Source organism: Orcinus orca, chromosome 11 (assembly GCF_937001465.1).
Source record: "Orcinus orca chromosome 11, mOrcOrc1.1, whole genome shotgun sequence".
In the NCBI taxonomy this organism is placed as follows: domain Eukaryota; kingdom Metazoa; phylum Chordata; class Mammalia; order Artiodactyla; family Delphinidae; genus Orcinus; species Orcinus orca.
The window spans coordinates 30,481,501-30,509,173 of NC_064569.1; the positions used below are offsets into that span (position 1 = coordinate 30,481,501).

At 38.2% G+C, this 27,673-nt stretch overlaps 1 protein-coding gene across 11 annotated transcripts in view; it reads right to left on the reverse strand.

Moving 5' to 3' along the window:
* The window catches only part of KIF21A (kinesin family member 21A), a 158,203-nt gene extending 149,766 nt beyond the window's left edge, over nt 1-8,437 (reverse strand). For all 11 annotated transcript variants that reach the window (XM_004283480.3, XM_033412370.2, XM_033412365.2 and 8 more), the window contains exon 1: nt 7,987-8,437. In XM_004283480.3, the coding sequence (XP_004283528.1) occupies nt 7,987-8,030 (44 nt within the window). In that variant the 5' untranslated portion in view covers nt 8,031-8,437. The remainder of the gene's footprint in view (nt 1-7,986) is intronic.
* Nucleotides 8,438-27,673: the final 19,236 nt, after the last annotated feature.

The window sequence follows — 27,673 nt, forward strand, 5'->3', positions numbered from 1 at the left end:
AAGGTCTGCGGCCCCAAAACGCAGAAATTTCCCTGCATGAAGTCTAGAAAAGCTTCAAGTAGAGGTAGGATTTAGGATATTTTTTGGATGACAGGCCTCCAGTATGGCCAAAATGTATTGTATCCTTTACTTCCTTCTAAAATAAGGATAGGAGGGACTGAGACGTTATTTAAAAGTTTAAGAACCACCTTTCTAGTAAAGTAATACTCAAAAGTGTTTTTTTTTAAACCACTCAGATTTCTACCTCCAGCTCCAATTCCAGATCCCAATAAATATACCACACTGACCCTACCCTACCTCTACCTTTCCCCACCCTCCAGCCATCCCTCCATAGTGAGGCTGCCATTATTATTGGAATGTGCTATAATCCTCAAATCTGTTGGGGTAGGAAAAAAAAAAAAATTTAAGAACCAAGGTGAGGGGAGAGGGAGAAGGCCACATGTCCCAGGCCTAGCATTGACAAAATCCTCCTATTTACATGATTAATACTATTCCCAAATTAAGCTACACAGACATTGCATTTCCATGGTGGTTGTTAAAGCATTAATATGTTATATGTATATGTTGAAAACAGTCTATATTATTTTTATAACCTAGTTCTGGCATTTCTTCACATTTTAATATAATAGGATCCTCAAAATGTAGACCTGGATTTCTACTCCAGGGATCCCTCTCTCTTTACCTCTTAAGAGGTCCTTTTTAGAATCACTGGTCTAGTTTCTAGAATTGAAGCAATCACAAAGCCAAAATAATGGGCACTGAGATTGGGAGCACTCACTGAAATACCAAATTAAACTTTTAAAGGGAGCACTTAAGGGATTAAAACTGTAGTTTATAAAATATAAATTTATTCTATTTCTGAGATGTCTGCCAGCAAAACATGAAGTCCTAGAAAATCCACAGCAACAGTCAACGGAAGACTTGAGCTGCTAGTTGTGGAACTTCAAGCAATTCCCTCAACTGCTCAGTGTCTCTATTACCTCAATCATCTTAAAGAAGGGGCCTCAACCAGCTAGTCCCTTCAAGGTCCCTTTCAGTTTTAAAATCTATTTTAAATCCAATAATTATAGAGGTACTAAAACTTATGTTCAATATATAAATGTCTAATAATTTCAAAAAAACTAAGAACAAAGGAACCTCAAATATAATTCCTAAACATTAAGAAATATAATAATTGTAGGATGTCATCAAAATGGTCCCCTTTGGCTTGTCTGTCATTTGCTTCAAATAAAGCCTGAGCCACAAGAAAACTATTTTAACACCCTGAGAAGATTAAATAGTTAATCCACTGGGAAACCAAGTTCAAAGACAGAATTCACAAATCCGCTCTCCAGAGAGAAGCACTGAAACTAACAAACATCCATTTTATTTTTAATAAAATTATTCTAATGATACACTGAATACAAATTATGTCATCTAGCATGCATTTTCATTGATGTATTTTCCTTCCTAATCTGAAACTTAGATAAAAGTCATGTCTAATGTTGACAGAAAATAACCATTTATAAGTCAGGGTCACACAGGGAAGCTGTAACATGTCTTACAGGAAAACATCCATAATAAGGGATATTCCAAGTTCACTTCTTTGAGGAGAAATGGATGAGAAGTGGAAGATTGGGCAGATTATGAAATTAACTACCAAGATAATTTCTGTTTTCATGGCTTCACTAAACTGGAATTTCTAGTGCATCATTTACTACCCCATAATTATGCACCAAAATATTAACTAATTAGCAGGTAAGAGCTCAAGGGGTAGTAATAAATAGACATGAAATCTGAACTTCTGTGGAGTTCCAAATGACAATCAGACCTACCACACTATAAATGTAATAAACCTTGTCTGAAGAAAAAGTATCAACTCATATTTAAATAAATAACTTCATTGACTTTCAGCTCACATAATCTACAAGCTCTTTAGTCTCCTCTCTTTCATTTCCCTTACTTTATGATCCAAATGTGAAGACAATACAAGTAGGGCATACATGTTATATCATACATACAAAGATAGAAATAATATCCTTCTAATGCACAGGCTTTGGAGTTCAATTTTTGTATGAAATATGCTTGGAAGTAGGACATAATTTTTGTTTTTTAAATCACTGTTCTTGGGGAATATATGAACTAAAAAATGCTATAAAAAATAAGAGACAAATAAAAACTAAACTGCAACAATTGTCTTTAATTTCTAATTGTGCTGTTGATATGTTTAGTGTTAGGTCCTACATAGTTTGTGCATTTAAAAAGAGCTTCACACTGCTAGGTCTAAGCTCCATGAAAGCAGGGACCATGTCTGTCATGTATGTCATGTATCCTCCGTGGTAGGAAAGTATCCAGCACATAGTAGGCACATGATACATGTCTGATGCATGAAGAAAGGAATAAACAAATGACCAACAGCAGATAACCACCTGTTTCCATGAAATATTTCTGAAAGCCTTGCTCATCTGCCTCTACATTCTCTAAACATTAAATTGTTTCAAATAATTTACCTCATGTATATTCGTGTTTCAGCTTGAAAGATCCTTATTACATTGAAACTAGTATGTGAAATATTGGGTTGGCCAAACAGTTTGCTCGGGTTTTCCCATAACATCTTATGGAAAAACCCAAATGAACTGTTTGGCCAACCCAATATTTTGAAAACATTTGGAAATATTTTTAAGAACAGAGAAACAGGTACCGGAAGCTTGAGTTTGAGTTCCAATTCTGGTATTTAGTGGCTGAGAAACCTTGAACAGGTCACCTAGTATCTTTGAGACTCACTTTTTCATCTGTATAAGAGGGATAGTATCTATCCAGCCTACCTCATAGGGTTTTAATGTAGATTAAATAAAATACTGCATATTTGTATTACAGCCAGAATTGGACAAAGAGATCACAAAAGTCTAAATGTTTCCTCTTAAGTAACAACAGTACCCACGATAAACATATTGTGGGAAAGACAAGTTTGAAATGTCAAAATAGGTCCTTTCTGGCAATATAGAGGCACCGTTAGTACCAACAGTTTGGCTAACAACAAAAAAATCACATATTTAACAGACTGCATATGGAAAGGCTCTTATAACCCTTAATACCTTTACACTGCCATCTCAGCATGAGGGAAAAGAAAAGTTCAGGGAGGTCACATTGCAAATCAGTGCCAGTGGCAGACCCAAAACAGAGCTTTTAACTATCCAATCAGCACTTAAGCTAGCTGAGCAATGCCACTTCTTAAAAGTGCTGTAGTAAGGTAAAAACACAGCAAATTAGACAACATTACACACTAATCCAAACTCAGTGTCAAGGATATGTTCTGCTCTCTGCCAAAGCCAAGAAAAAAATTGTAGCTCACAACCACATATAGACAATAACATGAAAACACAATGGTCCTTTCTGTATCTCCATTTTCTTTCAGCTCTTGACATATTTTGCAAGATAAAATTCTTGGGGAAAATGTTTTATATGTTATGTCAGCATTCAGACATAGTGGGAAAAAGGGAAAGCGTGAGCTGCCCATTCCCCTCACTTGGCCCCATGGTTGGCGCCTTGCAACAAACACTGTACTTTCCTTCACCACATCATTTCATAAAGTCTTAGATTTAGAATTCAAAATGTTTGAGTTTACTATTTTAACTTAACTGAATGGTTCAATTCAGTATACTACTTAGATAATAAAAATAGAATATACACTAAAAATTGCTCACTTTTGTAGGTGACATTTATGAACTTACTACATTTTCTAGGAAGTCAGCTACCATCAGTCTATTATCAATAACTTTCTACACCTATGCACCCAGAGGGAAAAAATGTTGCTGTTAAATCAAATCTTACACATACATACGTGCATAGATATGTGTGTATGTGTATATATAACCACTCTAAAAACAGACACCCAATATTTTGGTATTTTCTTGATCTACAGAAAATACCAGATCTATGATGTGGTGGCTATGAATATTTTTATTCTATACTTCTTCCTCACATTTTTTTAAACTATAGAGCAGCACTATCCAATAGAAATATAATGGTAGCAACATTATATTTAATTTTAAAATTTCTGGTAGCCATATTTTAAAAAAGGAAAAAGAGATAGATGAAATTAATTTTAATATTTTATTTAACTCAACATATCAAAACACTATCATTTTAACATGTAATATAAAGATTGATATATTTTTCACACTAAGTTTTTTAAGTCATATATATATATATGATTTATGAATATATATATTACACAGACAATACATGTCAATTAGGAGGCTAAATTTTCATCAGAAATACTTTATAAGTATTTACATTTCATAAACTTTACAGATAAAAAATAGGTCCACATAGCCACATTGTTCCAAGCATACCTAGAAGTTTTCCAAAAACTAAATGAAGGACAGCTTTTAAATTTAACTAAAATTAAATAAAAATTAAAATTTAGTTTCTCAGTTGTGGTGAAACCAAGCAGGACCCTGCAGGGTCTTCCCAGGGACAGACACCCCTCCCCATGTCCCTGGCCTCTTGTTTGTAGAAAAGCTTTAGCCTCCTAGGCCTTCCCCAAGTTCCAAAGAGCATATTTAATCAGAGTAATGCAGATACAAAGGAAAAGAGTCAAGCAAGACAAAATAATAACAGTTTTATTTTTATTAAAACAAAGTCAAGGGCCCTTAGTTCCTCAAGGGCTATAGATAATATTCTGAGCCATATCCCTGAGTAGTTTTACAGATACTAAAACCCCCACCAGGTGAAGGAAATTAACTGCATGCTGACCACAAGCAGGTAGACCCCAGGCCGGTTGGAACCAGAAGGTTGATGATGTTAACTCCTGAAATACCACCCTGTTACCTCACCACCAACCAATCAGAAAGATATCCACAACTGATCACACACCCTGAGACCCTCTCCCTCACCTTGCCTTTAAACACCCTCCCCTGAAAGCCATCAGGGACTTTGGGTCTTTTGAGCATGAGCTGCCCATTCTCCTTGCTTGGTCCCAGAGTGGGTATGCCTTGCAATAAGCTGTACTTTACTTCACCACAACCTGGTGTCAGTAAATTGGCTTTGCTGTGCACTGGGAAAGTGGAACCAGGTTTGGTTCAGTTACAGTATTAATCATAATTCAAGTGCTCGATAGCCACAGGGGGTTAGATAGCGGGGCAGGGAGGGTGATCTGAATTCATACCTACCACAATGAAAGATACCCTACAGAACACCTCAGATATACTCTGCCAAAAGGCATTTTCAGAAATTGAATTTAAAATGTTCTTCCTAAATGAGAAACTTTCTGTTTAACTTCTTTTCCCCAAAGCTGTATATTACCCATGCACTTATTTGAGAAACCTAAAATAGAGTCATCAGCTTTAACATACTGATAAGTCTCCATATCTAATTAAACACAAGAACCTCTAGGACACTGTGCATTTACATAAGTAGAGTCAACTCTATTATTTGTTATTACATTATTCATTGAAGGGGAAAAGTAAGTCAAGTGCCCTGATCATTTGTGTCTATGTATTGCTTTATTTATCCTGCTGATGAAGACTATCACAAACTGGAAGGTAAGACTGGAAGTCACAGGAAAGATTAAAAAATCGGAGGAAATAGTTTAGGTAAGTTCAGTTTCCTCCTTTCTGAGCTCTAACTTTTCTAGGAATATCGAGGTATGAATATCCTGTCAAAGTCATTCATTTGTAATTAAACTAGTTCAGAACCAGGAAGAGGCAAGTGACCTTAAGCCAAGTAAAGTTTTGCAAAGCATGTTCTTGCCTCACGCCTATGTAGATTTAATGGTTAAGAACTTGAGCTCTAGAGTCAAGCTGTCTGGGTTAGAGCTCTGTTTCTGCCACTTGCTACCAGTTTAACTTGGGGAAGGTTACCTAATCTTTCTGTGTCTCACCTATAAAATGGCCATAATAATAACAGGACCTAAGTCAAAGATTGTTATGATGAATAAATGCAATTTCACAGGATGTAAAACATCTTAACACACAGCACTGACCCTGGCACATACTATGTGTCCAATAATTATAGCTATTTTTAACTCAGAAATTAGGACAACAGAGACGGGATTTTATGTTCAATAAATATTTGTTTTAAATGAAAACATATGTCCATACACTTTATAAATGCCAAAGTGCTATATAAGCTATTTTTATCCTATGTAAAGTAAGTTTAGAGAGTCAATCTATTCAGACAATGTATTTAATGGAAAAAAAAAAAGATCCTCACAATGTGGCTTACTTCACAACGTGTTTTTATAAAGTCTTTCCCCAAAAAACAGACCCACACATATTCCCTTAAAAAAGTGCTAACATGCATACCAAAACCAAGTATAAGTTATTTATCTGTCAACATCACTTTAGGGTGATTCATGTCTCTGTTAATCTCCACTGCAAGCAGCGTCAGTTTTAAAAGCATGGTCAACAAACTGCCCTGTGATATTCTAGAGAATTCACAGATTAAAAAAATATTAACTCTCTAACAACAGTTTCTCTGACAGCCAATTTTCTTTTTTGTTTGTTTTCATTACTATTTTATGCTTCTTCTTTACCCTCCTTGACCAAACCTGCTAATTAACAAAACTGCATCTTACTGGGTTTCCTCTTTCTCTCTCCCCTTCATCTGCCATGTACAGTCACTAATAAGCATTAAAAGGCCAAAAGAGAGGTAGTAGCAGTAAACAGGAGAAACAAACTAATCCAGCAATTGGATAAGTAGCCCTAGAATAACCAAGAAGGCCAAATTAAAACTTCAAAAGCTTTATAACAGGTGGTTCTAAACAGTCATAAAACAGTCACCTCCATGGGTGGCCATCTCCTGGTCTGTAAAGGGAATGAAAAATATATATATAATTCATTTTATTCTTTAGATGATTAAAGAAACAAAGTATACATAAAACTACCATTTCTATACCTAACCAAGATTTGTCACTAAAATAGCTATAGAAATACTGACATGATAGGATTTTAAGAATAACTTTTCAGAAAGACTACAAGGGTAGAAAATTTTAAAAAATAATTTCTCAGAGGACAGATTATTTTTATAAATCTTTAATGTATACATAAAGAGAAACGAATTCACAGACTATAAGCGCTATAAAAGCAACGCCACTTACTCTACCATGAATGCTTCATTAATATTTCAGCGATGATGTTGCAATTTTCCATGAGCAACTGTCAGAGCTCTGCTTCTTGATATGTATCAACAATCCAAATTACATTCAATACTCGTGTATCTGTCCTTGACCAAATTACAATTTTGATGTATGTAGTATTTCAAAACTCTCACCCAGGCATATGTAATTTTATATTGTAACCACCCTGCTGAACCTCAGTATGTTTCTTTCTCACCCAGTCGCCCATTTAACCCTTACACTTGCTGAGGAGTTTTCTTCCTTCTACAGACCTAGCACCAGGGAATTTTCCCTTAAATATAATATCCCTTCCAGCGCCAGAAATGTCTTCAATACCCACACGCTGGTGCTATCTAGTCCCCGCCGATGCTTAACGAGACGTCCATTTGCACAGAAATCTAGACCCCCACCATTGTAAGGCTTTGTCTCCTGCCTCCGAAGGCCGGAGTTGCAGGTACACGTCAAGACAGTCACGCTACAAATATAAGAAGAGAACCACAGCCCAGGAGAGGGGCAGCTCCTCCGGGCAAAGCCAGACAGGCGATCGCCCAAGGCGGCCGAACCTGAGGCAACTGTTCCTCGGGGGCGCGACCCGGCTGGTGCGGGCGGCGACGGCTTCTCCCCCTAGAGGAGTCAGGCGCCCCCGGGACCGGGCGCCGCGCAGCTGCCAGTCACCTGCAAACTCCCGGGGCCCGAGGGCGGGAGGTTTCCCAGCCAGCACTCGGCCGCGCGCGCCAGGCCGGAGGAGACCCGTCGCCTCGGTTTCCAGAGCCGCCGGGCCCCCGCCGCGCCACCTCTCAGATCTCCACAGCGCGGCGGCCGGTGACCCGGGCCAGAGCAGATCCTCGCCGCGCCCGCAGCCCGCCCGCCGCCGCGTCCGTCCTCACCTGACAGCCACCCGCACAGAGCTCTCGTCTGGGGCGCCCCACATGCCGGCGGCAGGCGACAACCGGGCCCCTGGGCCTCTGCACCGCAGAACTGAGGCGCCGCCGGAGCCGCGGCGGTCGCGCGCAGGAGGCTGGAGCTGCAGGGGGCGGACGGCTCACCTCCGCCGCGCTCCAGCCATGTTGGGCGACTGAATGGAAAGGTGGCGGCAGCAGCGCTGAGGCAGAAGGAGGAGGAGGTGATTCACTGCTCGCGGGTGCCCGCCCCTTCTCCCCAGCTCAGCCCCCAGCACTGGGGCGGAGACGCGGCGCGCTGAATGGCTAGCGCGGCGGCGGCGGCGGAGCCAGCAGGCCGCTCAGGGGCCTCCTGCTGGACGGGCGAGTGCGCCCTGCCCCCTCTGATGGGGACGCGGCCTGCGGGCGGCCGGGCTGAACGCGCCACACCCGCCCGGGCTCTCCGGGCTGCTGGCCCCGCACTGTGTCAACGGCGGCCTAGCTGCCGGCCCCACCTAGCGCTGCCCGGCCTGCGCCCCGCCCTGCCCTAGGCGGGCACTGCCAGGCGCTGCTGGCCCGGAGGCGCGCGGGGGGGAGGGATGCCGGCCGCGAGCTGCCCACGCCCCAGGGCGACGAGCTCTGCGCCCTTGCAGGCTCTTCTGAGAATGCTGCGGCTAGAGCCCGCCCTGCTGCAGCCTGCCTCTTTTCTAAAAGCAAAGCTTGATTCCCCAGCGGAGCGCCAGCAATCTGCCAGCTGCCGCTCTGGTTCGCCTTTGTTTCCACCCTTAGCTTATTGTCCTCTCTCCAGCTTGGACTCTGACCCCTATCCCCAGCCCCCTATGAACGTTCTCCTTCCCAGGAGTCAGTCATTCATACTAAACCGGATCCCGGATTTGGCCACTGCCTCTGGGCAGCTGGATTCTGCAGTCCATCGCCCATTTACCAGCCCGTGTGGGCTATGGAAATGATGGAATCTTGAATGCCTTTCTGTTAAACCATTTGTACACTGGTAAATGAACTGCACCCTGGTACTGCCAAGAGTTCCCAGAACTGAATATCCACCAAGACCTGCTGTGTAGTAAATCCTTCTCAACGGACTTTCTTTCCCTTCTGGCCTTCAAAAAGCACCTCCCAATCCAGGGATTCTATCAACATTGACCCATTGTGGTTTCTGCTTGTGGCTATTGTGCTTCCCCATTCCTTTAGATAGCTCTGTGGAAACAGCTTTTATTAGCTTTGCCACAGAGTATCTTTTGTGGGCTGCCCCATACATTTCTCTAAATAAACATGTGGGTTCCTACAAAATAGTATAATACATTAAATGGCACCATCCAAATAAAGACACTGCCCAAGTACCTACAATCTAAAATGGCACACGTAATCATCCTTATCAGCAGAGATAACAGCAGCACAGATTGGGACAAACAAGAAGTATTTAATGATCTTAAGTGAAGGCCTATGTGATATATAATTATAGAAGTTTTAAATTTATTCCATCCTTTAACCTCAATACTCCTGAGTCTTAACAGACGTAACTAGGAGGTAAAGAGGGCAGAGATGGTGAATACCCTCTGCAGATCAAATTGGTGGCAAAGCTCTCCTGCCCTCTGGAGAACCTCCTCTTCCTCAGTATTTGTCTATCAGCAAATCAAAACACCATTTCCTCCTTCCCTGGCAGTCCCACATCTGGGTGGATCTGGACTGGCCACCTTGGTTCTCGAATTGATAAAAGCTACAAGGAAGGCAAGTAAAGCCAAGCAAACTTAGCAAGAAAACTAAAGAGAAATATGTATAATTTAAGAACTTATTATATTAAAAAAATTCTCATTTAGAATAGTACCAGTACATACATGTTTCAGTAGGAGCTGTCACAAACACAAATACCACCAGAATCCAGGCAGGTAATTTAAGTGAGTGGAGCAGGCAGATTGTGAAAAAATAGAGAACATAGGCTTCTTGCAAAGGCAGTGGCCCTCCTTGGCTGTGGCCAGCTGGAATGCAGACCCAATGCCTCCAAGCTTTTTGTTTGCTTGTATGTTTGTTACTTCTCAAGAAATAGAGAGGGCTTCCCTGGTGGCACAGTGGTTGAGAGTCTGCCTGCCGATGCAGAGGACACGGGTTCGTGACCCGGTCCGGGAAGATCCCACATGCCGCGGAGCAGCTGGGCCCGTGAGCCATGGCTGCTGAGCCTGAGCATCCGGAGCCTGTGCTCCGCAATGGGAGCATCCACAACAGTGAGAGGGCCACGTATGGCAAAAAAGAAATAGAGAAAAGTCAGACTTTTATGTGAAAATTCCTTAGTTTTAAATATCAATAACTAATTCAGCACCATATTTACATACCATGCAAACCAATCAAAATAGGTCTCAGGCCAACTTCAATCCCAAGCCATCAGTCTGGAACATCTGGCCAAAACATTAGCACCAATAATAGCTGTGTCTTTGGGTACGTGTTGCACGTGGGTTCAGGAAGTTAGTATAAAAATTCAAATTCCTATTGATGACTCAGTCAGTATTTTTCTCCCAAATTTCAAAATTTATAAATCAAGTGTATATTTTGTATTTACTTCAGATTCCTTATGGCTGCTATAACCCCTTTCCTTATGGCTCACCTAATTAATTAATTATCTTAACTTGAAGAAAATTCTGAGGAAAGAGCTTTTACCATAAGAGCAAAAAATCCTTTCCCAATTATTCACTCAATAAATATTTAATAAGCAGCTGCAATATGCAAACAATGCTGGACACTAGTGATATGAAGAGAATTAGGAGTGTCTTACAGTCTAGTTCAGGGAGACAAATTTGAAAATCCATAAGTGCAATAATAGAAATTATGACAAGAGTATGATAAATTCCATCTGGAAGGGTGAGGAATTCTTTAGATATAGACCACTCAGGATGATCTCCCTGAGTCCACTCTTGCATCCACACTGCAAAAAAGTGATCTTTTAAAACATAAGTCATTTATGTTATTACTCTGCCTGAAACTTTCCAATGGCTAACTAAAACAAGTAGAATAAATTCTGGATTTTAAGGCTCTTCACACTCTGGCCTCTCCAAACTCTAACCTTATCTTTTGCCACTCCAAGTTTTAACAGCTACTTTTCAGTGAAACTGGCCTTCTTTCTGTTTCTTGAAAACAAAGTTTTTTCCTGCCTTAGGACATTCCCACTAACTAGTCCCTCTACCTGGAATGTTCTTTCCCTGAATCTTCCCATAGTTGGCTTCTTTTGGTCTTTTAGGTATCAGTTTAAATGCAATCTCCTCAGAGGGACCTCTCCTGATAATTCAATCTAAAGTAGCACTCCCATAAGGCCAGCTCACATGATTTGCATGGCCCAGCGCAAAGTAAAAATGCAGTGTCTTATTATGAAAGCAATATAATAATGTAGTTAAAGATATTAAAATAAAAAGCTTTTTCCTTTCTTCTGAGCTCTCCCATTAAATAGTAAGTAAAAACACTATTAATGTCATTTTCCATAAAGAAAAATTAAATTTTTTAATTATTGGCATAATTTTACCATTCATCTTTTATTGTTCAATGCCAGCTTTAAGTATGAATAGAAAAGCACTTAACGCATATGTGGAATTATAAATTATACAATTCCTGTTGTGTAGTTCATACATGCATGTGAATTTGATTCTTAACTGAACCATGGAAACATTACACAAAACTAACTCAACTGTTTTTATTTTACTTCTTGATATACCCACATTCTACTAACAATTTCTCACCTTTGGCTTGCAGATGAATAAGGAAGAACTGAAAGGAAGAGGAACTACCTTTCCCTGTCTTTCTTTACCTTTTATGTCATCATTTTCAGAGTCAGTGGTTGGCAGCTACAGGGAAGTGTAAATAAGAAATAAGATAGGGTTCTTGTTCAATGTGCTTCTTAGAATGCCATTGCCTTCTTTTGCATTTGAAGCAAGTTCTGGTTTGAGGGGAAGCATGGTCTTTCAAGGTGTCAGCTTCCCTGCTTAGTCAGTCATAGATGTAACACGTTTAACTCGTACTTGTCCTGGCTTTGAATCTTACTTAACTTCCATACATCGTGCATCAACCAAGATTCTGTGCTCACAGGGCATCACAAAAGCTATGAGAATGGTGTACCAAGGAATGGAGGTTATGGGTATTGCACATATGTCCTGCTCCACTGTCTTATCAGACCTCCTTTACAAAACAAATTCAAAGATAAAATTATTAAGAATTTCAAGACAGTGCTAGCAGGGCATTAAACAAAAGTAGGGTCCCTCTAAGCACAGGGCCCTGTGTAGCTGCACTGATTGCTTACCCATGAAACCAGCACTGTACCCCCAGTTACTCACTATCACATCACTATTTTATTTCTTCATAGCCCTTATCACTAACTGGTATTTTCTTGCTTTTTGTTTATTTCTCGTTTATGGTCTGCCTCCCTCCATTTGAATTTGAGTTCTAAGATGGCAGGGATCTTCTCTGTTTTATTCACTGTTGTATCTGTAGCTCCTACAACATGTATCTGACACACAGTACAGGACATTAAATATTAGCTGAGTGACTATGTGAGTTTGGGCAAGATGCTTCTTGTATGTAAGTAATGTATGTTAATTTTTTTTAATTTTTATTTATTTATTTTTGGCTGCATTAGGTCTTCATTGCTGCACACGGTCTTTCTCCAGTTGCGGTGAGCGGGGGCTAATCTTCGCAGCTGTGCGCTGGCCTCTCACCGCAGTGGCCTCTCTGGTTGCGAAGCACGGGCTCTAGGTGCGCGGGCTTCAGTTGTGGCTCATGGGCTTAGTTGCTCCACGGCATGCGGGATCCTCCCGGACCAGGGCTCGAACCCGTGTCCCCTGCATTAGGAGGCAGACTCTTAACCACTGCGCCACCAGGGAAGCCCCAAGTAATGTATTTTCTGCCTTATGGAGTTGTTTTGTAGATTGAGAGCTTCGCTTATCATATGTTAATCACAGCACTAACTCACAATAAGTACACAATAAAGCTAGCTATAAAAAGAGCTACATACATATATAATATATAATATAAATACATTTGTAAATATGAATTGTTTTACAAAGCAGGTACTGATGCTTTAGCTGCACCTGTCTAAGGTGTATTTGGGCAAAAGATACATTCTAGCACACCCTAAACAAGCATCCAAAAGGAAGCTACAACATTCATGAGGGCAACTATCACCAGTTTTTTTTCCCTCTAGGCTATCTACCCTGTGTTTTCTCTGGTGTCCACATTCTAATCAGTCATTAAAAGTTATTTGCTACTTCCTTTTTGCTGCTAGCAGAAAGACTAAAAGAAATAGTACTGATTACAACTCCATATGCAAACAACTGGCTTTGGAAGAGCATGCCTAGACAAATATCTCCTCAGAAATCTTTTTGGGAAAAAACCTTAAGAAAACTAATCCTTAATACCATAATCAGAAATATCAATTTTCCTTCATGACTCATTTTGTTTTATACATTTTCCCTATTAATAACAATGGAAAGCATTTATAGGGCTTTTCCACCTTGCCAGTGCAATGTGCTAAGTGGCTAGCATGCATTATTTCACTTGATTCTTTCAATGACTCTGGAAAGTGGGTACAATTACTACCTCCATTTTACATGTGAGGAAACAGAAGCCTCCCCAACAACTCTAACTGTTAAAATCTTGTCTATATTTCAGGCCCAACTCAAAAATTACCTCTTTCTTCAGACTTTTCCTGATTTCACTCCTCCTCTGGGCCAGATGTATGATATTTTTCTTCTGCCAAATCTCTGTTGTACTTCATGTATGTCTTTGTTTTGTTATAATTATTACTTTTTAACTCCTCAACTACATCATAAATTCCTAACGGGCAGAATTTGTGGAAAATTCAAGAGTGCAGCCAATGCTTACTTGTATAAGTCAGCGATTACCAGAAGAAGGGCATGCTATGCTTTTATTTCAATACAGAACAAGTTTTCATTGTAGATCATCTGCTGCCCATTGGTTATGGTTCTCTGAGAGACTGTTTCCTGACCATGGTGTCTATGAAAAGTGGTGTTCAAACTATCAGGAAGGAAACCAGAACACCTGAGCCCAGCAAATGTAAGCAAGGTTTCATTAATTTTGGAGATGGAGGACATTTTACAATTCTAGTTCACTCCTTTCATTTTACAGATAAGGAGACAGTTCCTGACAGAACTGACCACCGTACCAGTTTCCCCTCCTCCCAATACACACACATATTACACAGTAAATTAGTAGCAGAGCTAAATAAAAATCCAGGCATCTTGACTCTCTGTTCTGGCCTCTTTGCTCTTCACTGTTAGTTTCACTATATATTTTATTCTTTGGGCTTAGAAAATCTCAGCCTACACTACAAGTGTTTGCATATGAAGAATATATAACTGGAAAGTAATGCAAGGCAAGCTTAAATACTTATAGTAGTAGTTTATCTCATGATGAAAGCAGTTTAACATCTTGTAAATTTATTTTTAATGACATAACATTACTAAAAAATCAAACTTTTACCTATATACATTTTTTTTCATTTACGTTTATTTTAAATATTGGTGAGAGTTATTTCTGCGTGGAAAATAAAGGTTTGAATGATTTTTTTCTTTCTTTGTATCTTTCTTGAAAATTTAAAAATAACAAATCACTTTTACAGAAACAGTGAAATTACTCTTTAAAGAGAAAAAAATGGCAGGGAGCTAAACTTCTCTTTATTAAGAATAAACAACTAGATAAAGGTTAAATTTCATTGTTCACACTTAAAATCAGAGTTTGAAACCTAAAATTGCATATGAAGTCTTGGACCTGAGTACTAAATCTAAGAAGAATTCAAAGAATACTCTTCTCTCCAGCACTAGGACTTTTTTTGAGTTTGCAGCATATGTGTATTTGCAGGCAGCTTGATTACCCCAAAGTACTGGCCCAGTTAATTGCATTCAAATGCAAATTACAGCTATTAAGTCATGCTGGTCTTTAGCCAACATCTTGAGCCAAGCTAGTAAGAGGAGTGTGTTTTTTTCTAACTGGGTAGGACTGAACTTGATAAGCAGTTTGGGATAGTCTTTCATTAGAACCTCATTGCTTGTGTGGTTTTGTTTTTTTAATTTTGGAATATTATAGAACTGAATCACCAAAAGATAATTTTATTAGTTATTTCTAATTGAGAACATTTCACCATTCACTAGCCCATCCTCTTATTTATTCATCAATACCGCCTTTCTTTTCCTGTATCTGTTGATTGAAATTCCTGCCTTTGTTTTCTTTTTTCTAAACATTTTCTTTTCTTGTTACCTCCAAATGGGTATTTTTCAAATTCTCATGGTTCTGGATACCCTGAAACCAAAAGATTAATGAAGTTCTGGATTTTTCATCCTTATTCTATTTTTAAAAGACCTACAGCAATTAAAAATATGAAGTTAAGGTTAATTATAATTTATATGACAAATATTTCATCAACTTTTGCAATAAACGTACGCTTAGCTTTATCTCAATAAAGGTACCCATTTGGTAGAATCAGTGCTTTTTAAGGGAAAACACACAAGTTAAACTTGTAAGATGCTTTACTTAAATCAGTATCCAACTCTGCTCTTATTTCCTTGATTTGATCTGAAAACAGCTATTTCACAGTAGACTCCACCAAGAAAGCCCTCCCAGACAGGAGAAACTGGTGACATTTGTATTTATTTTATGATCCCAAGCCACCTCTTCAATTTTTGCAGAAGTATAAAAGGGAAAAACCATTTCTAATAGGAAAATTGTGGTTAAACTTTCTTTTTAGCCCAAAATGAGTATTTAAAGGACTTCTTTCTGTTTCTGACGGTGGCAACAAAGATTAAAAACAGAGATATGGACACAATAAGATGTCAATGGGCAGCAAATTAGCAACAAGCTAAGGGCAGCCCCTGAACACACTTGCTTATGCATACACCACGAAAAAGAAGGTGTGTTTCAATATGAGAAGTAAGGTGGATAGAACCTAGAAAGCAGAGGAGTTTAGACTGATAAAAGCAGAATATAGGAAACCATTTAAATCTTGTGAGTATAACAGTAATAAGACAGAAGCAGTATTTTTAAATATGCAAAATAAAATAAAATTTTAAAAAGAAGTATGAGTCTGGTCCAAGTCTGTGAGATGAATTTGGGAGACTCAGTTAGGCAACCATATCATAATAAATTAATTATGACATGGTAAGGGCCTAAACTAGGCATCTTAATAGACTATGGTGAAAATGGAGAAGTAAGACTTACAAGTGAAAGGCATCCTTAAGGAAGAATTAACAGGAATTAGCAATATGGGAGAAGAATAAAAGGGGATTAGATATTACACTTACTGTCATTGAAAATGTTCAAGCATAGACTAGAAAACCACTGGATGAAGAGTCCACCAAAAAGATACAAGCATCAACTGGGAGAACAAGGGAGACATGTCAATTAAAGGGTCTCAGAGAGTCCTTCAATTAAATATTGTGAATTTATAAAATAGTGTTAAGAACTATCGCTAAATACAGGTGTTTATGAAAAATTAATAGTTTAAGAAAGAAATGGAAAATTTTATTTAAGCCAACCTGAGTATTATAACCCAGGAGACAGTCTTTCAGAGAGCTCTGGGAACTTCTGAAGTGGTAAAGCGGGAAGCCAGTGTATATGTGATTTTTGCCAAGTGGATACATGCATTCAAGCACACATCTTGGTGCAAGGTCACTGTTATTTGCAAGGAACGTACATCTTAGTTAATGGTTTTAGTGCTTTTCTAAGTATTGGGAAGACGCAAGTTCATAAAATTTTCTCCTGGAAATAGCTAACTATCTGAGGGCCAGTTCTGTCAGTTTTCCCAGAGCACAGAATGTCTCATTCTGATCTTCACCCTGAATTCCTTTCAGGGTGTATTGCAGGTCAGCAACAGCAGTGGCTAATGACTTGATTCTTGTAGAACTGGATGTTGAGCAACATTCTCTATTTTACAGTCCCCTCCCTTTCAATCTTAATTTCAACCAAGCTTTGGGAGACATCTCATGACCAATTTGTCCCACTGTGCTAAGAATTCCCAGATCAGGGGAGGATTTCTTTGATAGGCCACTCCATGTGCTAGTCCTAGACTAAGCCCTATTACCAGTAGCCAAAAGCCTCTGGACTAGTCCGTTATGGTCCAGGAAATGGTTTCCTCTCATTTCTTCCTCCCATATCTAGAATTACACTATTACAATCACTGATCTTATAGAACTATGTATTTGATCAATAGTTTCAAGTTGCCTAATCATCGTTAATTTTATTTGAGACTCAGTCACACATTTGGTAATGCAATAAACATCAATCTTGTAAATTAGACAGAATACAAGTAATATAGCTAGTAACATTAATAAGGTCTAAAGTAAATATTTAAGCTAAGAACTTCTGTTAGGTGCAGCACAGTATTTCCCCAGGTCATCTGACCAGTCTGTTCTGCACCAATTGATATTTTTAAAGGAAATGACATATTGGCATTGTACATAAAATTCATCAAAGATGTCTGCCCATACAAGACGAGAGATGTGTCGTCCTGACCCTTTATATGGTCGAGAAAAGAATATTATCTTCTGAGGAGTTACATGACTGGTGCCAGAAGTAGAAAAATCGATCTTTAAGGTTGAGCATGTATTTCTGCCATTGGGGAGGTCTGGTGAAGACACAAGGCAGGTGCACAATGCACACTAGAGGGGAGGGAGGAGGCCAAAGGGCAAAGAAAATGGTTTATGTTTAAATTTTTCTTGTCTTGCCTTAAAATTTGGATTTTTATTTCATCATAGGCAGCTGAGAGAATAATTGTAGTGCTACTAACTAAAACAAGCAAGTTGGGTGGAAGGAAGGGAGAGCTCATTTGGCAGAAGAAAGAGGAAAGAGAAAGTGAATTGTAGAAGGAGATCTTGGGTTGAAGCAATGTGACAATAATAAAGGTAGAGACAGTGTCAAATGGTGGGTAGAACACAAGCATAAAGGCACTGGAGGAACCAAAGGGAATGAGGACAGAGGAAGAATCAATGGAGCTATCAGTTCAACACAGCTAATTGTAACCATAGAGAGTAGTTTTAAAAGGACAGGGGAAAGGAAAGCTAGGTGTCCAGGGATCTAAGAATTGTTGATAGGAAGGCAAGAGGACAGTTATTCCTTTGAGGAGTTTATAATGAACATAAAAAAGAATTTGAACTAAATTTTATTCCTACTTATAAGTCATTAAATGAATTCAATAAGTGTTTTAGTGCTTAAGTGACATCCTATTTAAAACTACTTTCATCAGCTTATCTCCATTCTACCCCTTATTTCTTTGGCCAAATTCTACCCGATCTTGAAAGTGTTCTTAGACTCTTTTCTTTATGCCCTCACACTTAGCTTAGAGCAGAGACCTCTTTTATATATTCACAGTGTACATGGGCATAATTAAAATGGTTATTAATTTTCTTTGAATTTATCTGTTTAAAAATCTCTCCCACTATATTGTAAGCTCACTATATTTACATCTCCAAATACAATGCATGTTATTTGATACTTAGTAAATATTCACAGATGACTGAAGATGCTTCTTTATTGTTCTTGAATTCCAAATAGCAATTAAGTGTTGGCTGTGCTTTTATTTTTCCTGAGATACTCTCTACATTTAGACCAGCAATTCAGGTGACTGTAGTTTGGGCTTCTTTGCAGGCCTTCACTTCCCAGTTTGTAAGTTTTGAAGCTCTCAAGTCTTGGTCCAAGGTCCTTTTCCCTTTCTTTTTATACTTTATTCCACTGCTTAAATTCAATCTGTACGGTGATTACTACCAATTCATGTAAACATTTATTCAGTAACTATGTTTTGAGTGTCTACAGTGTGCAGAACATGGTTTCAGACACTGGAGATACAGCAGAAAACAAAATGGGCAAAAACTTTTGCCCTATGCAGCTTGCATTTTTGGGAGAGAGAAAGACAATAAGCAATATAAATAAAATGTAATACATGTTTAGTGGTGTTTAATGCTGTAGAAAAACAGGAGTATACAGAATGCTCAGGTGGTGGGAATGTTTTGTATTTTAAGGAAAATAATCAGAAAGACTCTCAATAAGATGACATTGAGTAGAGACCTGAAAGAAGCGAAGGAATGAGACATGAGGAAACTAGAAGAATAGCATCCCTGGTAGAGGGAACAGTAAATGCAAAGACCTTCAGGTGAAAACATGTCTGACCTTTGTTTAAGGAACAATGAAGTGACCAATATGGCCAGAGCAAAGTGAGCCAGGGAGAAAAGAGTGTGAAATGAGATTAGAGAAGTGGAGGATAGTGATAGTATATGGAAGAAAAAACCAGATGAACATCAAATTATTATGCAGATCTTGTATGCCACTGAAATGGTGAGTGAGATAGGATGCCACTGGATCACATTGAACTAAGTAATGACATAGCTCCCTATGTTTTAATAGGGTCTGTCTGAACAGGGGGTTGAAAATAAACTGAGGGAAGCTAGCTGTGGAATGTGGGAGATGTTTAGGTGGCTACTGCTGTAATCTAAGCAGTAAATGATCTGACCAGTAGCAATAGAGGTAATGAGAAGTGATCAGGTTCTGGAGATATACACACACACATACATACATAAGAGTATGTGTGTACATTCATTTATATTTAATTTTTCATTTTGAAATAATTTTAGGCTTACAAAAAATAGAACAAAGAGTTCCCATACGTTCAACTCCCCTAATTTAATAACATATAAATATAATTATCAAACCAGAACATCAACATTATATAAATACTGCAAATATTCTATTAAAAAATAAGGCAGAATTTTTAAAAGAACATAAAACTTCAATAAAATTTTTAAAGTGTCTACATACTTTGGTTATCTAATATTAAAATATAGAGGTAGAAATTATATATTTGTAAGACATAAATGAAAGAAAACTATTAACTCTAACTTAAAGCAATTGTCAAAACTATCGCATTTTCTTCCCAAATAGCAACTTTGACTCCAGTCTGACTTCAATTCATTCCACACATCAGTGTCAGAGCACCAGAACAGCTGTCAAATTAGCCTCAAATTCTTTTTATATCATTAAGATTTTGGAAATATTTATTTGAGTGTTTGGTTAAAAAAAAATTTAGTGAACACATAAAATCAAAATACTAATAGTGTACTGTGTTATATACATGTGCATTTTTCTAAAAGAATACTTGGTGCTGGGAAAACTGGACAACTACAAGTAAAAGAATGAAATTAGTGCTTCCCTGGTGGCGCAGTGGTTGAGAGTCTGCCTGCTGATGCAGGGGACACGGGTTTGTGCCCCAGTCCGGGAAGATTCCACATGCCGTGGAGCAGCTGGGCCCATGAGCCGTGGCTGCTGAGCCTGCGCGTCCGGAGCCTGTGCTCCGCAATGGGAGAGTCCACAAGAGTGAGAGGGCCACGTACAACAACAACGACAACAACAACAACAAAAAAGAATGAAATTAGAACACTCCCTAACACCATACACAAAAATAAACTCAAAATGGATTAAAGACCTAAGTGTAAGGCCAGACACTATAAAACTCTTAGAGGAAAACATAGGCAGAACACTCTATGACATAAATCACAGCAAGATACTTTTTGACCCACCTCCTAGAAAAATGGAAATAAAAACAAAAATAAGCAAATGGAGCCTAGTGAAACAAAAGCTTTTGCACAGCAAAAGAAACCATAAACAAGATGAAAAGACAACCCTCAGAATGGGAGAAAATATTTGCAAACAAAGCAACTGACAAAGGATTAATCTCCAAAATATACAAACAGCTCATGCAGCTCAATATCAAAAAAACAAACACCTCAATCAAAAAATGGGCAGAAGACCTAAATAGACATTTCTCCAAAGAAGACATACAGATTGCCAACAAACACATGACAGGATGCTCAACATCGCTAATCATTAGAGAAATGCAAATCAAAACTCCAATGAGGTTATCACCTCACACTGGTCAGAATGGCCATCAACAAAAAATCCACAAACAACAAATGCTGGAGAGGGTGTGGAGAAAAGGGAACCCTCTTGCCCTGTTGGTGGGAAGGTAAATTGATACAGCCACTATGGAGAACAGTATGGAGATTCCTTAAAAAACTAAAAATAGAACTGCCATATGAGCCAGCAATCCCACTACTGAGCATATACCCTGAGAAAACCAGAATTCAAAAAGAGTCATGTGGCACAATGTTCACTGCAGCACTATTTACAATAGCTGGGACATGGAAGCAACCTAAATATCCATTGACAGATGAATGGATAAAGAAGATGTGGCACATATATACAATGGAATATTAGCCATAAAAAGAAACAAAATTGAGTTATTTGCAGTGAGGTGGATGGACCTAGAGTCTGTCATACAGAGTGAAGTAAGTCAGAAAGAGAAAAACAAATACCGTATGCTAACACATCTATATGGAATCTAAAGTAAAAAACAGGTTCTGAAGAACCTAGGGGCAGGACAGGAATAAAGTCGCAGACGTAGAAAATGGACTTGAGGACACGGGGATGGGGAAGTGTAAGCTGGGACGAAGTGAGAGAGTGGCATGGACATATATACACTACCAAACGTAAAATAGCTAGTGGGAAGAAGCCGCATAGCACAAGGAGATCAGCTCGGTGCTTTGTGACCACCTAGAGGGGTGGGATAGGAAGGGTGGGAGGCAGACGCAAGAGGGAGGGGATATGGGGATATATGTATACGTATAGCTGACTCACTTTGTTATACAGCAGAAACTAATACACCATTGTAAAGCAATTATATTCCAATAATGATGTTAAAAATAAATAAATAAAAGAGTACTCCCCAAAACAATCAGTTTTTACTACTTCTATGAACCTGATAAGGATTCCACAGAATAGTGTGGTTTCCAAATTAAAATCAAAGAATAGTTTTATATGTATGTTTCTAAGACACACTATTTGCCATCTCCATACCTGAGATTTCCCTGCCCTTTTCAGAGTTCTCTACCCTCTTAACCATTTAAGCCTCCTTGTTTAAACTTCCACTTGATCATATCCATAATCCTTGTTCTCTATCAAATCTATTTCTTCTTGATGTATTCTGTTCTTTCTTTACTATTTGGCTGAAAACTCTACTCACTTGACTGTAATATCCAGCAAAGCATGGGCCATGTGTCTTGTTCACTCTTCTGCGACCAATGTCTACCATGGTGCAATAGCACAAAATAGATGCTCAATAAGTATTTACTCAACAAAAGGATAAATGAATGCCACTTTCTTCAAGCCCAAACATTAACTAACACAAATTTTACTTACGGAAAAGCTGCTCTCCATGGAACATAGCTTTATCAATTAAGTTGTAGCACCTTTTACTGCATGTACAGGGTATGTAGATGTGCCCATGGGTTTTATTTTAATACTGCTATTTTGTAATTTGAGAAACAGCTCAGGAAAATACAAAAGAATAGGTGGAAGTTCTCATTATGCCAAATATCTCTCATATCCTGAACTGGGAGTTTAGACTCAGAAGCAAATGCTAGATATAAATAAAATTTTATGGGTCTACATAGAAAAAAGCACTCATATGTGTACCATAATGCATTAGTACTTTTTGATGCTTCTCACAACAAAAAATACTCATTAATGAATATTTGATGCTTTTATTTGGTAACACATAACAATATTGTCTAATTATTTAAAACTTATTTTAATTTTAATTTCTTAGTTAATCTAAATACCAATTTTTTTTTTAACTGGTGGGTGGAGTGCTTTAAAAATGTCATGTTTCTACAAGCCCAGGCTCTGCACCTCCCATGTGGGACTCCAAGCCTGAGGTGAGGCCAAGGCCAGGACAGCAGTACCAAGGCCATGTGCATGAGACCCCTGCTGCTATCACCATAGTTGTGGTATCCAACATGCATCAGATGCTGGAGGACATGGACTTTGAGAGAAGAATCCAGTTGATAACCTTGAATGACAGTAGCCACAATGCTCCATGTCATCCCAGCCATAATTGGCACTATGCTATATGCTAGAGAGTGGAGCCAAGTGGTATGCCCAAACACACTGGAGTGCAATTGTCTCCACTGGGCCAACTGCTGTGGGCACACTGAAGTGGCACAACTTCTGCTTTACCATGGACTAACCTCTGGGCAGCATGCAGTTGCTGTGAATTGTCAAGAGAATTTTCATTCCCTCTTTTGAAGCTCAGCCCAGCTCTGAAGTTTGTTTGGGATGAAAAAGCGACTTACTGTCCAGTAATAGTGACTGTTATCAACTGAATATTTGTGTCCCCCTCCAATTTATATATTAAGTCCTAGCCCCCAGTATGATAGTATTCAGAGATGGGACCTTTAGAAGATATTTAGGTTTACATGAGGTCACGAAGTTAGGACCCCCATGATAGGATTAGTGACCTTATAGAAAAGACACCAGAAAGCATGCTTTCTTTCTCTCCCAATGTGCACAAAGAAGAGATCATGTGAGCATGCAAGAAGGCAGCCATATGGAATCCAGGAAGAGAGTTCTCACTAGGCACCTAAGTCAGCCAGCATCTTGAACTTGGACTTCCCAAACTCCAGAACTGTGAGAAATAAATTGCTGTTGTTTAAGCCTCCCAGTCTGTGGCATTTTGTTATGGCAGCTGAGCTAAGAAAGTGACTGTTAGGACCTGCTTGCCTACTGGATTGCCACTTTCCCTTCTCACACTGCCTTTCAATGGTGCTCACCCGGATGTCCATGCCCCGCCCCACTGTCAGCTTCCAAATGCAGGGTAGAAAACTAAAGCTGAGAAAGAGTTGATCAGATTATCTACTCCTATTTTTTAAGAGGCCACAATAGAGGTAAGAGGCAGATCTTGGGGGATGTGAAGTACAAGTGCTCAAGCCTGGACAGATGACCACATTCCAGGTTATTCCTGTGAAGATGTCTACTCATATGGGAAGAAAAAGGGAGAACCATCTCTCATTCTGTAGACAAAAATAAATTTCTAGGGTAATAAATACCCACATAGAAAAACCAAAAGTATGTAGATATTAAATGAAAATGTAAAACATATGAAGTAAATCAAAAGCCATGAAGAAAAACCTTGACAAACTTGAGTACGTAAAAGTTTTAAACTACAACAAAAAAGACAACTTAAACAAATTTTAAAAATAAGTAACAACTAAAGAAAAATACTACTCTATATTACAAAGGATTAGTATCCAGATTATGTTATATAAAGTTCCTATAAATCATTATAAAAACACACACACAAAATTTACAAATGAGCGAAGGATATGAACTGACCCTTCAGATGAAATAATACCAAAAAAACCCCCAAAACCCCAAACAGACAAAAACAACAGAAACACTACCAACAAAAACAAAAAGAACCACACACACAAAAAGATGCTCACCCTTACTAATAATTAGGAAAATGCAAACTAAAACAATAAGCCAATAGCATTTTTTAGCCTTCAGTTCATTAATAATAATGGCATTCTGATGGAATATCAAGTGCCAGCAAAGGTTTGGTGCTCTTATGGACTTCTTACAATGTACCAAGCTCTCGTTCTAGTACTTTACATATATCAACTCATTTAATTCTCATAAAAACCTTGTGGGCAGGTGTCATATTGTCATTTGCATTTTACAGTTGAACTGAGGGACTGGTTTAGTGACTTATACCAAGATATCAAGGTTAGTAGGTGACTCTCAAGTCAACACTTTTAACCATTAGACTATACTGCCTATAAATTGATAGCAATCTCTCTGGATGGCATTTTGACTGTAATGAAAAATTTTTAAAGGATACACGAACTGCTGGGTCTTGAGTAGTCAGGGATCTGGAATTAAAAGTCTTAGGTTGGAATCTGAACTCCACTAATTACTATACAAGTCAGTTTACATCTCTGGGTCCCAGAATTTTCATCGTTCAAATGGTTATATAACTTTCCCTAGGTAAGCATGTTGTGAGAATTAAAATACATAATGTATATTAAAATATTTTTCAAACTGAAAACACTGTAAGATAGTCTCATCATTTTACTGAATTTTTGTTCTTTAAGGAAGCATCTCTTCTTTGTGTTTGAGTTTACTGAATAAAAATATTTTCATGGAAAATTAGTAGTCTTTCTCAATTCTATGATCCCTGTAGTTAATTTTATTTTTTAAATTTTGGAGCTGCTAATCATTATTTGTTCAAAACTAAATACTAGCATAAGAATTCACTGGGGACAGGAAGTGGCAGACAACAGGGAAAGAGACTCACAATGTTTTCCCTTCAGAATTTATTATTTCCTTGGGGTTACTGAACATGCACAAAGGCAAGAACATTAACAAAATAGTATAGCAACATGTAACAAAGTTAACATTAAAATATGCAAACTAAAGACAAAATTATAGTAAAGTTCTTGAAAGCAGAAGGATATTTGGTGTCAGTTCAGACCTAATTCATAATTCTGGCTCTCTTTAGTTTCATTAAAACAGAAAACACATCACCTACAAGGAAGGGTTATCTTGAAGATTAAATTAATGTAAGTAAAATGCTTATTATACACAGTGTCATGCATAAAAGTAAGTGCCTGTGCTATTATTTCTAGCTGCGAAGAGTAGTCAGAAATAAAAGTAGAAAAATGAGCACTCTTCAGAAAATCAAACAGTGATTCAGTAAAATGTACTGTCAGAAAAGATTTTCTAGAAGAAATGTGCTTAAAACATGCTGTAAGACAGAAAAAATAGAAATGATATTTTTCAAAATACTACTCTCTTTTAGAATGGGAATCTTTACATGTTGGGACAAATGAAGCTGAGAATGTGGTGACAGCACCAGTAGCCAAAATTTAAATGTGAAAATAGGAATTTTGATGAATAATATATGAAAATAAAATTGTACTGCTCCAGCTATCCATTTACATCTAGATGCCAGTGCATAAGCTGTTATAATTTGTCACACTTTCAAAAAAAGGATGGCAGCCTCTCTGATTTAAAAAAAAAATCAGGACTTCCCTGGTGGCGCAGGGGTTAAAAATCCTCCTGCCAATTCAGGGGACACGGGTTCGAGCCCTGATCAGGGAAGATCCCACATGCCACAGAGGAACTAAGCCTGTGCGCGACAACTACTGAGCCCGCGAGCCACAACTACTGAAGCCCGCGCGTCTACAGCCGGTGCTCTGCAACAAGAGAAGCCACTGCAATGAGAAGCCTGCACACGGCATTGAAGAATAGCCCCTGCTCACCGCAACTAGAGAAAGCCTGCACGCAGCAACTAAGACCCAATGCAGACAAAAAAACCCCAAACAAACCAGGTTTTAGAGAAAAAAGACAACACTGATGCCTTCCACTATTAAACTGAAGTATTTGTATCTAAAGGTGAGGAAGCGAGCAAAACTTCAGAGGAAACAAATTCAAAGTTTCCTTTTATTTTTTTGAATTCATTGACTTTTTAGCAGTTTTAGGTTTACAGGAAAACTGAGTGGAAAGTACAGAGTTCCCACACACCTCCTCAACCCTCCCCAGATTCCTCTATCTTGCGATAGTGGGGCACATTTGTTACAATCAATGAGTCAGTATGGATACATTGTTATTAACTAAAGTCCAGAGTTTATATTAGGATTCATTCTCTGTATTGTACATTCTATGCGTTTTGATAAATGTATAATGATGTGTATCCACATTATAGTATACAGAGTAGTCTATCTGCCTTAAAAATCCCTGCACTCCACGTATTCATCTTCCCCTTCTTTCCCCTATATAAGCCCCTGGCAATGACGAGTCTTTTACAACTGTCTCCATATTTTTGCCTTTTCCATAAAGTTGCCTTTTTTAAAGCAAAACATTTATGTCACACCTTGGCTGAGAAACCTATAAAATCAGCTACAAGAAACACTGAACTACTGGAAAATTACTTTATGAATAACAAAGGTAGATGTCACTTAACATCAATATCATCACAAAGAACAAGGATATATAGTTGAATGGAATCATGGATGTGGAGAATATTGAGTGAAATTACTTATGTGCAGAATAAAAAGCAAATATTGACATCTGTGTTGCACATATATGAGGGAGAAGGACTTGATAATTTTATTTTGTTACAGAAAACCTATGCCATTAGTGGAAAGATTTTCCTTTTGTTGTGGAAAGTGTCCTTCAACATCTTTATGATACAGGAGGTTTACCAGTGAAATAGAATGGTCAGTTTAGAACAGACATTTTTTTCTAATTTGAAATCTCAGACACACAATTTTTCCCATTTTCAATGCCTTGGTTGACTCCCTTCAATTATTTATGTACGTGTCCATTTCTCCTACTAGATTACAGATTATCTTTGAAGAGTTTATTTATTTTTACATTTCCCAGTGCTTAATATGCTAGTAAGTGGACAACAGATGTCTGCTAAATAAACTTTTATGGATAAAACGTATTAAAAATCTCCTTTTGCTCCCTTAACCTCTCATATATTCTCGATAAAACTGATCCACTTCTTTGTAAACATTAATTTTTTAAAAATCAAGGCTTTTTCAAGATATTTTAAATAATAAATTTAAAATATATTCATGGTAAAAAAAGAAAAAATATACATAAAACAATATAAAGGAAAACAATACTCCTTCCTCATCATCTCATGATTTCCATTTCCAAGGTTATCTGATTTGTGCTTGGCCTTTCAGAAACTTGCTATGCATGTATACTTCTATTAATGTGTGAATGCATATATATTTAACAAGAAGTTAAATAGGAGCTCTAGTTACTAAGGCTGTAACGCTGATAACCATAGGTGAAA